The sequence below is a fragment of the Columba livia genome, chromosome 14 (genome assembly GCF_036013475.1).
Source record: "Columba livia isolate bColLiv1 breed racing homer chromosome 14, bColLiv1.pat.W.v2, whole genome shotgun sequence".
Taxonomy (NCBI): domain Eukaryota; kingdom Metazoa; phylum Chordata; class Aves; order Columbiformes; family Columbidae; genus Columba; species Columba livia.
The window spans coordinates 14,530,486-14,543,954 of record NC_088615.1 but is presented as its reverse complement, the minus strand read 5'-3'; the positions used below and the strand labels follow the sequence as shown (position 1 = coordinate 14,543,954).

The window sequence follows — 13,469 nt, the reverse complement described above, 5'->3', positions numbered from 1 at the left end:
TGCAGAATACCAGTCTCCTTGAGGGTTATAAGGCTCAAAAGCTTTTCATATACCGAGATTTAAGCACTGAATTTAACCTTAAGCAAAGTCCAGCCTTCACAAAAGCTGGTTCTCTGATTTATTTTGATACACAGAAAGAAAAGAGGAAGAAGCAATAATTCAGTGTGAATACAGCATCTTCACAAACCCATTTCTAATTCAATTTATAGCACATACTTTACGTCTTAAACAAAAGGAATCTGGTACAACACCGACACTGCCTCTTGCTGCCGTCGCTTGCCTCAGTTACAGAACGCTGAAAATCTACCGCTCTGACCAAGCCACTCCATAAAACATTCGGATTCAGGCACTTCTTACCTGCCTCAGTTGAAGGCTTCCTTCCCTTGTTAGCAGTATGAAGCATCCTCTAGCCTTCCCAGTCCTCACCACCAGCCTCAAATTGCACAGCTAAGTCCCGTTTTTGCAAGAAAATGCTTATTGAAAATGCTTAGTTTTTGTTGTCCCTTTTAAGTCCCTCCTGCGGGAAAGAGCAGGGGAGCGATGTGACGCCACCTTTTAATCTTTTGCAAGAGTGAAAAGGCAGAAAAGGAGCGCTCGATCAAACTGAGCTTCACACATGACTAAAACTCGCCTGAGAGGCTGCAAGCTCTGGCTAAAGCACCACTAGGCGTAAGTGTAAGAACAGAGAAGAGGGGAGAGTCAATGAAATGTGACAACGTATGTGCATCAAAGACGGGAAAAGAGGGAGAGAACAATGAGAGAGGGATTGAGACAGCAATGAGAGAAAGAATGAGAATGGGAGGAAGAATAAGCATGAAGAAAAGATAGGAGAGTTCCGAAGCAAAGAATTTGCAGAATAAAGCCAAAGTGTCTGGCAGCTTCTGTTTTTATCTCAGTGAGCATGACATACTGCCTCTCTCATTTAGCAACACATTCTTGTCTCTTCCAGGTTTGAAAACTGAGATAATCACAATGTGTGCCTGTTTGCGCCTGACTGGCATACTCGTGTGCAGTATACCTGAGATTCCACCCCCCCAACCATCTTCTAGAGATGCATTTATGTACAATTAAGTTCATATATTCATTAAGAAAGACACCCTCCCCGCCCCCCAAAACCAGGAGCTGCTAATTTATAAATCAATTTACAATACAGTTTAACTGGCAGATGGAATTCTACTTATAACTACTAACAAACTGCTGCTGATAAACAAATGACTGAACAAATGTTTAATGTTGATAACCGAGTTTTCATAGCGACAAAACATATTAGAATTGATAAATCTGTGTTTTAAAAAAGACGTATTACAGACACTTTCTTCCATTTATCTTGTTATTTATATATGAAGTTGCACTAAGTAGTACTAGAAGAAAAAATGTGATCCAGAACTAACAGTTGTGAAGGAATCCATCAGAGATACGATTAGATTTCATTTTTGTTTTAAAAAAGCAATTACAAGCTAAAAACTAAATTTCAAATTTAATTATGAATTCCTACTCATTTAAAAAGGTCCACACACTAAGTCCCCACAGAAGTAGGGCTCATTTTCATGCTAGAGAGTGGGGGGTTGTTCTTTTGTTTGGATGGTGTTTTTTTTCCTCACTATATATACCAGTTGTAACATGAGGAAAGCTTCTGTAATTTGCTTTGTTTATACCTTTTACCTTTCGAAGGTAAAGGCAAATAGGCTTTTAGCCAACTGGCAATCAGTCTGCTGGCCAAAAGGCATAATACTTGTCTGCAGAACCAACCCAAGCCCACAATCAGACTTAGCTATTTCTCAGAGATGCAAGGTTAAGAGGGCAGCAGAAATGTAAATGAATCTGAAAATGAATAAATATTTCCTCTTTGCAGCAGCATCCCATTTGGGCCTCCCCTTAGATCCTAGCATCTCAATTCTATTAAGGAAAAGTAAGGACTATGTCAGTGACATAAGATTCTGGCAATCTGGATCTAGATCTCAGCTGTGTAGCACCATACTTCCATATTAGCTCAGGCAACTCACACAGGGCTACATTTAGGCATCTGTTTCATATGGTACACAGCTAGTTTAGAAGAAATGTTCTAGCAGCTCTACACAACTTGCTGTCTTCTTTTGTAAGGATTTCCCAGTTACAGAGAGGAGGTTATGGAGATTCACAAATTATTACCACAGAATCAGAGGCCAATTTCAACACTGACTACTTAGGTATCATTATTGTACCACAAATGTTACAAGAATTGATGTTTTTCTATGAATGTTAACCTCCACAATCTCACCACAAACCATCATATTAAGCTTTGGGCAGAATGAATCTAGTTTTCATGTTTGTAAAGTAAAACTTGAAGAATCACGGCACGTCCTGAGTTGGAAGGGACCCACAAGGAACATCAAGTCCAGCTCCTGTCCCTGCACAGGACACGCCACAGTCCACACCGTGTGTCTGAGGACATTGTCCAGTCTCTTCTCGAACACTGTCAAGTTGGGGCCGTGACACCTCCCCGGGGAGCCTGTTCAGTGTCCAGCACCTCTGGGTAAAGAACCTTTTCCTCATGTCCAACCTAAACCTCCCCTGGCGCATCTTCCTGCCATTCCCTCGAGTGGTATCACTGGTCACCAGAGAGAAGAGATCGGTGCCTGTCCCTCCTCCTCCCCTTGTGAGGAAGCTGTAGCCCACAGTGAGGTCTTCCCTCAGTCTCCTCCAGGTATAAAGAATTCTTTATGCCTGCAAGCTGCCCCAAACCCAACACTTACTGCTAAATTTGTGATTGCTTCAGTGTTTCACTTATTATTTTTCGTCCCCAGGCATTGGCAATACAATTGTATAAATATGGATCAATTAAAATCAGATTCCCACTAATCGTCTTGAGCAACCTTCATCACGTGAGCTTCAGAGTAAAACTTACCATAAGCAGAAAAATATTCATAAGAACACTGGACTTTTAAACCACTCTCCATGTGTGTATCAATACAGCATGAGCCTGACCTAGCAAAAGAGCATTTTGTGTGACGGTTTACATCAAGTATTTCTCCTTGCTCTGTTGGTGTAAGGAATCTAATCGAAGCAGTGTAGCTGCTTTAAATGCCTCCTGTTTTCTCTGCCAGAGATGAAGGAAATAAACACCACCTGAAAATGTGGTGGTACAGGAGGAGAAAGGGGAAACAAAGATGCAGGTGTCCATTTATTGCAATTTTTTCCGTAGCATTATTAGTAAATACTCTAATGGAAATGTCTAGCTACCTTTAAAAAATAAAAAAGTCCAAAGCTCCTATAAGAAGCCCACTCTGACTATGCACTTAACATAACAATAACAATTAGGGAAGAGACCTTTTCCATTTCATTTTCTATTTTCCCATCCATACTGGTAAACTGCTTTTCTCATGGAAGTCTTGATAAGCAGCATCCAAGTATCTTACAACGGACTAGATTATATTCACTATATCAATTTTCAAAAAATGCAAACACATATATACATACTCCTAGAAGTGTTTAATCATTCTCACAGGCTTATCTACACATTCACAATGCAATCAAACCCCTGCGTTCACATCCAAGGTCAACAAAAGGCTTGAAAACATCAGTGCAGTTTGTTTTCATGAAAGATACAAGACTATGTGGCCAAAACTAAGCATGAGTTTACACACTATACTAAATAAATCCTTTCCTACAATAACTGACCTGGAGTTGGGACTAAAAACGTTTGGACACTAAACTGCTTGAGTCCTGACGGCTCCAGCAAGCAAAGCAAGTTATTCTCCTATGGAATTAACTTATTCTATAAATCAGCCACATTTCCATAGGACAGGCTAAGTCTTTGACTAGCATGAATGCAAAACCTGTATTTTACTGCTGTTAAATGTGCTTCCACTTAAGCTTCCTCAAGCAGTACTCCAGTAGCATACAGGCACCACACCGTAAAACGTAACAAAATAGCTACACAATTAAATGTACTAGTAATGTCATTTTGTGCAGAGACACAAATAACTGATTTCCAACCCATTTTTCACACTTTCACCATTACAGAGAAAACAACTAATCAGAGCTTCCTCTCAGTCCTACCTGAGGAAGCCAAGTCAAGTTTAATCACAGAAAACCTCTTGATGTCTTACTTCTCTACGCTACTAGAAATCTGGATCATTCTTCTGTTTGCTTCAGGTCTGGGGTTTCATTAGCCTGCACGCAAACACACACTCTATGTCTGTGACATAGAACTTGCATCATAAGAGAACAGTGAAGAGCACTCAGCACATTGCACTGGTTCAATGATGATGAACCCCACATCCCACAACACCCTCCCAGGAAAATGCATCAACAGGTTTATCTACAACACGGAACGTCATAACAGCAAATTATGAAGAAATACAGCGGCTACAAAAAAATGGCTACAAAAGTACTCAGGCGTACTAAAGGGACTACTGCCCAGAAATACTTATTGACTACATATGCTTTGGAGCTAAATAAAAGCCCCTGGCTATGTAAAAAGAGCTAATGACCACTGTCTCTTACCAATATTCTTCTCTATTTTACATCGAGCAAAGACTCGCTTGCCAATTACCTAGTTGGATAGCACGGACAAAGAACTAATTTTTCCAATCTTTTGTTTCTGTATCAGACATGAAGAAAGACTGTGCCTGAAAGAACCTTTTTTTTTCCCCAGTTATATCAGTTGGCTTGATAAAACACACCACCTTTTCCCCTACAAACCTTGTTTCAATAACACCTTTGGATCTTTCTCTTACACCACAACCATTATAAAAGCAGAACAGCCCTGTGAAGCTCTTCATCCCTCCCCAACCACCATTCCCTAGACTGTGATCTGTTCACCGCTCAGAGGAAAGACTACAGAGGAGCACAAGGGCTAGAACAGACGCAGAGCATACAAGAAAATCCCTTGTGTCTTATCTTGTCTACACTTAACTTCCCAGCGTCCAATTTACAACCAGAAATGAAATTGTTATGGTAAAAGAAGCGTCACGATCAGACATAATTTTACTGGTGAGAGGAACAAGTTAAAGACATTGCACAGGCATAAGCTACATGTAACATCCTGGCAGGGTGAAGGAAAACAAGGTGCTATTGCTGGTATGAATTGTAAAATCACCTAAATAATACTTTTCGAGCATAACCAAATACATGTGATAGCATCATTGTAACTTAAAATTGTTTATGACCTCCATTTGGTCCAAACAGTACAACCTTACTCACTGTATGCATAGCTGAACTAATTTATCTATGACTGCTGGTGCTACATGATAGAATAAATAGCCAACTGTCATACGAAGGAAACAAAGAGAAAATATTATACCAGCAGAAGCTTCTTTAGTGGAAGCAGCTTGTAACGTGGCTCTGAGTCATACAGATTTCTTAATGGCTACCGAAAATGATCTTTGATTCTTATCATTGTCACCTCAGGAAGTGATAACAACTAATACCTAAGTTGTTACTTGTTGATAGAGTTAATTTTTAGCTTCCTCTGTATCGTAAGTGTTAATATATTATAAAATTAGCAATTTCATGAATTAACAGAAATCAATATTTTCAAAAATTTTGCTTGACAGAAGAACTGAAATACAAGATAATCTAAATACTAATTCCAGAGGACATGTAATTCCCCTCACCCCAGACTGTATTTATTTGTAAAACCACAGAGGAGCATGCATTAAAGGGACATTTAAAAATTCAGATTTCTGTTATACCAATTTTTACTACTGTCTTCCTGGCACATTTCTGTTTAGAATTTTTGCTCCAGCTGTAGCTCTGAATACAGTCACACAAGCTCAGGCCTTCTAAGACAGTCATCAGATCAGTGCGTCAAACAAATCCTGAAGCATCTCCCACAGAAGACTTACATTTTTTTAAAACAGCAGTACACCGATTACCTTCACCTGTGCCTAAACAGCAGCCAGTTCATGTGAACCACCTGTGCCTCAGTTAACATAATGGATAGAAAGATTAACTTACCTACGAGGTACAGGTATGCCTGCCACGCTTTCTCCCTGTGCCATGGGCTGAGAGCTCCTCCATGCTCTACAGATAAATTCTGCTTGCAAAGACAAAGGCCAGTTTCCCAGAGAGAGCTGTACGGCTCGTAAAGGGTCTTCACTACTAGATAATTTAAGTTCTCCACATGAAGTACAAATCTACACTGAGTCAACAGAGTACATAGTTTCACAGAGTGTACAATTTATTTTAGAGTACTGGCAACACACTTAAAAACTGAACAAAGCCTAATTTTACTGCCCAGTCCTCTGAATTAATATGCAGCGTTCCCGCCTTAAGTACACCCTTGAGCATTTGGTACTTCCCTGAGCCACAGCTTTGAAGATGTGTTGGTTTCTTATGCACTAACTTGACCTATATTCAGGCTGACTTCTATTCTGAGATAATTTCTGCTGTGAATTCAATTCCAGATGCTATATACACTGCTTTGCTACATCTATGATACAGATGCTGCAAAGCAGAAGGATGTCAACAAATTAAAAGGCCGCTGCTGTCATTCTCTAATGACCGGGGCTCATCAAAACCCATGCATTTTTATGAGCTGATCTGGGCACAAGTGTATTTCCTTGAAAATATGGAAGCACAGAACTAAGTCTAGAAGCCTCTCTAAATTCTACGTCATGCCAGGGTTCAAAGCCCTGGTGATTTGTCTGGAGCTGAGCTTGATCGGTGCCTTGTACCCAGGACGCCAAAAACTCTTTCAAATGGGGAAGGCTTCCCTAAGACGGGACAATAAACCTGTAAGAGATGACCAAAAATGAAGGGGAGGAGGTAGTGGGGAAACAACCAGCCAGCCAACCAACCAACCCACCCACAAAAACAAAGTTCCAAGATTGAAACACCACTAATATATCTTACATTTGCAGTGCAAAGGTCTCACACGATTAGGTCTTACCCTTCCAGTAACACCTGACAATTCATTAAACGTTTCAAACTGTTTCATGTAATGATCAAGTGAAATAACCACGTACTACAATAGAACACTTATCTCATGAAACAAAATTGTAAGGCTCTCTAAGTCTACCAGGAAAGACCCCTGGAGAATTCCAAAGACTTCCATTCCTGCAGTTTTATGAGAGACCCACAATGCACAGTTAACTTTACACCAACAGTTACCACATTAGAAATGAGATAAGAAACACAGGAGAGACTGGTATATAAGCAATGCCATAACAACAGTATGTCAAAACAACTGCACAATCCCTACTGGCTGCGTGCATATGTGCAGAATCCTACTTATAACATGAGTTGAGAGGTTTTTCTATTAAACATTTTCATGCTGTATCTATCCTGTGACTCAGGCAAATGAGAATATAAGAAAAAAAGTGGGTGGTTTCAAAATGTCTGGTTTACTACCTGTCTGTTGTGGTTCAGAATACAGAGTAAAATTCCACCAAGGCGGCTTGAGATGGCATATAGGAGCACGCTTAAGACACTTTTCTTGGCACGCCATCAGCTCTCATCAGCCACAGAATATTGGTTTTGATGAGCCTTTGGTATGAACCAGAACAGCTGTACCTGTCTTTACGCCGTCACACCACTGACAGAGAATGCACAGAAAAGCAAACGACTACAAAAAATCTGATAACTGTAAAGCACTGATTAGAATATTGAGAACAGCAAGAACCTGACATGATTGACTCTTGAGAACTTTAAGACATAGCATTTTAAGTAAATTGTTAAAAAGTGACAGAAATGTTTAAAAAATTATATGTATATTAAAAGGTTCTATAAAAAGCAAAGATGACATTGCATTAGAAATTATCAAAATGAGAAAAAAAAAACCAAACAAACCTTAAATGCACATAAATGCACATTTTACTTCTGGTTTTAAGACAACAGTTTCACAGTTCTGAAATGCAACCTGATCACATAAATAGCAAGATGTGGATTTTTAGGTATGTTCATTCTCTAAAAAATATCCATAAGTAGTAAGTTGTTGTATTTAAAAATAAATAAAAAAAATAATAAAAAGAATATGGAATATTTTTTCCTGTATATATTTTTTTTCCTTTAGAATATACAGGTTTTGATTCTTTGGAAACTCAATTGAGACAGTCATTTCTTCCACCTGACTAAAAGCACTGGTGAACTATCTGGCTATTATTTGAAACGTTCTTCAACTTTATGAAGACAGAGATGGAGCAAACGCTTTCCAATAAACAGGTTCTGACAAAGTGAAAAAAGTGGTTAACAAAACACAAGGGTTAACTATTTTTACTTCTAATATTTTTCAGCCAACCAGTGTATTATACCCATTGTCACTTTCTGACATTCTCTGCCCTGCAACAATCACAGAAGCAATTCAAAACTTGACTTATCAGTCAACTATCTTTTACAATAATCAGATTCTTACTTGTGAAATCTGGAATAAAACGGTAGGATTTACGATTCTGAATACTTAAAACCAAGCCTGTGGAAGGCACCAGAAATAGATATGAACTACGCTATACAAGGTGAGGAAGTCACCACACACGTTTCCCAAAAAGTACTTGTCCTAATGCACAACACCAAATGCATGACATTTACGGGGTGCTATCTTGGGTGGAGGGGGAAAGAGAGAGGTTATCTTATAAATGCACAAATTGTTCAATAACCTCCATTTCCTCCTTCCCTGAACCTCCTGATTTCTCTTTTAAGGGCTTTTAGAAATACACTTCTTCTCTCTGTGACTCAGTAACCTCGTGTGTGAGCAGAACACAGAGATAGCAGCTGATTTGTAAGGGTACTTTGAAACCTGCCATTGAACAGATCAGGGAGGGGTAGCAACACATGAAAACAAACAGCTTTTTTTAGCCTTTTTTTTTTTTCTTCCCAAAATACCCCATTTTTCTCCATTAAAACTGTGCTTATTGACCTCAATGGGAAAACACGTCGACCCCTGATGGAATTTTATACAACCTTACTCCTTATTTGTGATAGATTTTTCTGGTGATTAAGGTTTCAAAATAACTACAACAATACAAAGTGACACTATGCTGTTGTGATGGTTTATTTTATAGTATAAAGGATATGACTGCAGTCATGCAATGCATAAGTCATAAAGGATGTTTTAAACATTCTGTTGCCCTGCTTATCAATGTAGTGTCACCTAGTTTTTGTCTTAACTCTAATAGATTTTCTGCTAACCAAGTTCACAGAGCATTAATTGACATCAACCAATACATGTTCACAACAAAGAAAAAAAAAAAAAAAGGCGTGAAGAAACACAGGGTACTGTCAATTCCATTTTTAAAATGCTTCTCAGTTTGCTAAGGATTAGCCAAAGCCCTTCTACCATTATAGGTCACGTCTGATTCAAGGCCTACGTGGTTGCTGAACATTTCTGGTATTCACCACAATGGAAACATTTATTTATGCTTATCAAAAAGTCCTTTAAGAGCAATGAAAGGGTGTTATCGAAATACTTTTAACATCTGCTGATGTTTGAAGCTCACAATGCAAAATAAGTGTATACCATAAAGGCACCAGGAAGAAAATGTTAGTCTAGGATACGCCGCCTGATACTAAAGACGTACATGCATTTCTCTTACATACACTATTGAAATAACATCCACGCAAAATCAATTCGCATCTCTGAAGCGAGGTGCCACCCTCGGGTAATTCCGAACGTGAGGAAACGCGCCACCCACCTCAGGGCGCACGGAGCAGCGCTGGGAGCCCCGGGCTGCGGGGGAGCCACACCCGCCCGCCCCAGCCCTCCTTCCCCCTCGATGGCGGGGACACCGGCGACATTAGGGACACGGGGGCCACCGCTGCCCGGCCGCGCTCCGCAGGTGCCTCCCGCGAGGAGGCTGCGCACGGCCGTCCGGGCCCCGCGCGAGGGCAGAACCATCGTCCCGCACCCGAGGGGCTCCGAGCAGCTCAGGGAACCGGGCAAGCACCGAGCAACCTCTTCGACCAAGATGAAGCACGCCCAGATGCTCTGGACGACTTACCTCTGCAGACGATAACAGAACGACTGAGCCTGCCAAACTAGAGTTGCACTAATCGCTAAGTCCATAATGCACGTACAAGTTTTGCTATGATACCCGATATTTACCAAAACAGCGAGTTAAGAAGATGTAGTGCTCAAGCTACTCAGCTACAAGCAATGCTTTGCCTCCCAAACCATTAAAACTGAATTTAACACAGCTGTACAGGTGGCATCTATACAGGGGCCTGAAAGGCTGGAGGTTTCACACTAGATTACTTTCAGCTGTAACGCAGCGCTCACTGCAACACCGAAACGCTTGTAAAACGGAGTCTCTCCGCACAAAGGTGCTCGACCCAAAAGCTCGCGGTTCACCCGCCCGACCGTCCGCGTCGCCCCACCCGCCTGAATTCCCTGTCTCTTTAAACAGGGAGAGAAGGAAGGAAAAAAATCCTGACTTTTGCTGTGGGTTTTATTATTTTGTTTTGTTTTTTTTCCTCTGTTTTTTGGGGGGTTTTGGCGGGGGCTGGTGTGAGTCCGGAGAAGCGGGTTTAGTTGCTTTTCTTTTTAACTCGGACTTGGAGGGGATGCAAGAAAAGCCTCGCTCCTGAGAAAAGCCCCAACCCTCCGCGAGGCGTGAGCAACCGGCCGGAGCGGAGCCGCCCTCCGCTCCCCGCCCCGCAGCGCGGCGGCCCGGCCGCCTTCGCCACCGCCCTCCGGGAGCGCCAGCACCACCTCGACGACACGGCCACCGGGGAAAAGCCCCGCGGGGACCCAGCCCCATCCTGCGGCTGCTGCCGTCGCGGAACAGCCCGTGGGGAGCGGGCGGCGCCCCCCCAACCGCGCCCGCCCCCTCCGGGCCGCCCCGCGCCCCCCATGAGTACACACCTGCGGGCGGGAGCCCCGTGCGCCGCCGCTGCCTTTCCCTTCCGCGTCGCCGGCTGCCGCCGCGTCTCGGGGGCGGGAGAAGTGGGGACGTCCCCGCCGCCTCCCCGCACCCCCCGCGGGGCCCAGCCCGGGCGGCGGTTGGGCAGGAGCCGAGGGGCGGCGGCCGCCAGCAGCCTCCTGCCCAGCGGCACCTGCGGAGCGGGGCCGGGCGGCGCTGACCCTGCCCAGGTGTCCCTGCCATCGGGGGAGGTGTTTGCTCACGCTCGGGCCAGCGGCCTCACACAGCTGAAGGAAGGAAAGCTAACGGGGGGCAGGTGTCAGAAAGCGCTGCCCCGAGATAACACTCGCCTGAAGGGGGTTTCCAGCACCGAGGTTTTCTCTGGAACGAGAAAAAATGAACAATCCTGTACCGCGAGAAAGTGGTATGAAGATGCCCAAGCACATTCTGTGTGACTGCCTGGCACACTCGTTAGATGGACTCAAGTAACATTTGGGCACCAGGGAACACATTAATACATCTGTGTGACGCTGGGCCTGAAATGCAGAGAAACCGTGTGAACCTTCCAGGGAAAAGGGAGAGAGAAGAGCAGCATTTGATGTAAACCAGAACTGACAATGTCTGAATGCAGAAAGAGCTCCAGAAAGAAGAGAGCAGAGCGTTCCTTCAGATACCAGTTGCAGCTGTGATGTGCGAGGAATACCTGAACAGCTCGGCAGCGCTCACTGATCAAAAAGAGATGCCAAAGGGCTAACACTAATGGCAATCCTGTCTAGCCAGAGTCATCAGCATGACAAGGCTGATGCTGTAGGTGCCTGCAGAAACAGATCTTTTATTTTCTTAGAGAGCCAGGTAGAGACTGTGGGCTTTGCTCATGCATAAAAACCAAAATTAGCACGGCTGATAGCTGCTAGTAATGTGAACAATTAAGGTGTATAGTTTTCACCTTAGATTAACAATTTTAAACACAAGATTCCAGTGAGTTTTTAACTGCACTGCTGCTGAATGAAAGAAACCCTAATTTATACAAGTCCAATCAGAAATGAAGACTTTAAGTTATAATAAAAATCAAACCGTACTAAAATTTAGTTGCCCTGTTAGTCACCTAGTTGTAATTCTGCAAAACCAAAAAAAAAAACCCACTAAAAAGCACACAAAAAATAGTAGAAAACTGAACAACAGAGGGAGACAGGGGCACACAGAATCAGAACATATTCCAAAGAACAAAGAGCGAACATGGAAATGTTTTGCTCTGCCTACCAAGACCTCACTCAATATTTGAGTCTTTAAGCAAAGCATTTAGAATCTTACCTCAGCCACTTCCCTTATGGCTTCAAAGTACATGGAAGTTATTTCCTCAGTTGTATCTTTCATACTTTTGCATATGCGTATTCTAAACATGCTACATCCATCCACTGTATGCCGATGAGCCTTAGGCATATGGGCCATACGGGGCAGGAGTGTGTGAGTGCACATTGACAATGCATCACCTACATGTTCCTAGGAAAGGAGCGTTATTCTAGGCAGTAAAATTAAAGAACAAAACAAAAATCCCCATAACAACCCTTACTGGAAAAGGTAAAATGAGAGAGCCCCAACTGCACTTCCACCCCTCAGTCTGTCTGCACAGGTGACAGATGCTGCTGACTCCCACACCACCAGTCATCGAGTAGAATGGGAGGTTGCATTTATTTCATTTATTAAGTGGATAATGACTCCATATGCTGCAGCCAAACAACAGATAAAAATTATAATGTACAGGCCAAATAACTTCCTTGGATTCTAGACACATTACTATGCATAATTCCCTTCTTAATGGCTATAAACAGACCAGAGCAATATACAAAAATAACATTCTACACAGCAGCATGATTACAATCAACTATGTATGACATTCCTGTGCCATTTGGGTTAACTTTCAGGAACATTCTGACATAACTTTGCATTTTTCAGGTCATATCTTGCTTCACTAATATTATTTCAAAGTAGAAAACAACACTTAAGGCCACAACTACTAATACAGTTGTAGAAATCATCCCAAACACACCAAATATTGTTTTATTTGCAACAGGCACCCAAAAAACCCCACAGGGCTAGTGCTGAAAAGTTATTTCTGGTGTGATGACTAGAAAATAGAATGTAAACAATAATATTGTTGTTGTTTAGACAAGTCACACTGAACTCCTGGGAGTAAGTGTGTTAGAGCATGCAAAATCCATGACTGGAAGAGAGCTTTGGAGATCAAATCACATCTCAGTTTGTGATTCACTCCTGGAACTTGGGAAAGACAATTATCTTTGATGTGGTCAATTTTTTCTCTTTATGTAAGGGTGGTAATGATACCTCACAGGACCCATTTAAGGGTTTAATAACTGATGTTTACACAAAAATTTGAAGTTGTTAATTATGATTATTTAGCTGTATTAACCTAATACATATGTAAGAAAACAATATTAATGTATTCCCAAAGATGATTATGATCATAATTATTATTAATGCTGCATGAACAAGTGCAATCGTTCCTCACCAAGGCATGATGTTTGTCTGACATTCCGGGTACCTGACAGCCAAGACACAGCAACTCTGCACGTTGCTCTGGCCAACTTAAAAAGCCGTAACGCATGGAAACGATGCTAGAAAAGAAATGCTGGAAGGAAACTACGCTGGCAAACCCAGTTCTGAAACGCCTTT

At 42.1% G+C, this 13,469-nt stretch overlaps 1 protein-coding gene across 16 annotated transcripts in view; it reads right to left on the bottom strand.

Moving 5' to 3' along the window:
- TENM2 (teneurin transmembrane protein 2) overlaps window positions 1–13,469 on the bottom strand; it is a 645,420-nt gene that overhangs the window by 337,498 nt on the left and 294,453 nt on the right. For 2 of the 16 annotated variants that reach the window (XM_065030094.1, XM_065030095.1), the window contains exon 1: window positions 10,781–11,036. The exons of 12 other annotated variants lie outside the window; for them this stretch is intronic. In XM_065030094.1, the coding sequence (XP_064886166.1) occupies window positions 10,781–11,021 (241 nt within the window). In that variant the 5' untranslated portion in view covers window positions 11,022–11,036. Of the gene's footprint in view, window positions 1–357; window positions 874–10,780; window positions 11,037–13,469 lie in introns of those variants that run through there. 2 more of the 16 variants (XM_065030096.1, XM_065030097.1) reach the window with 2 other exon arrangements.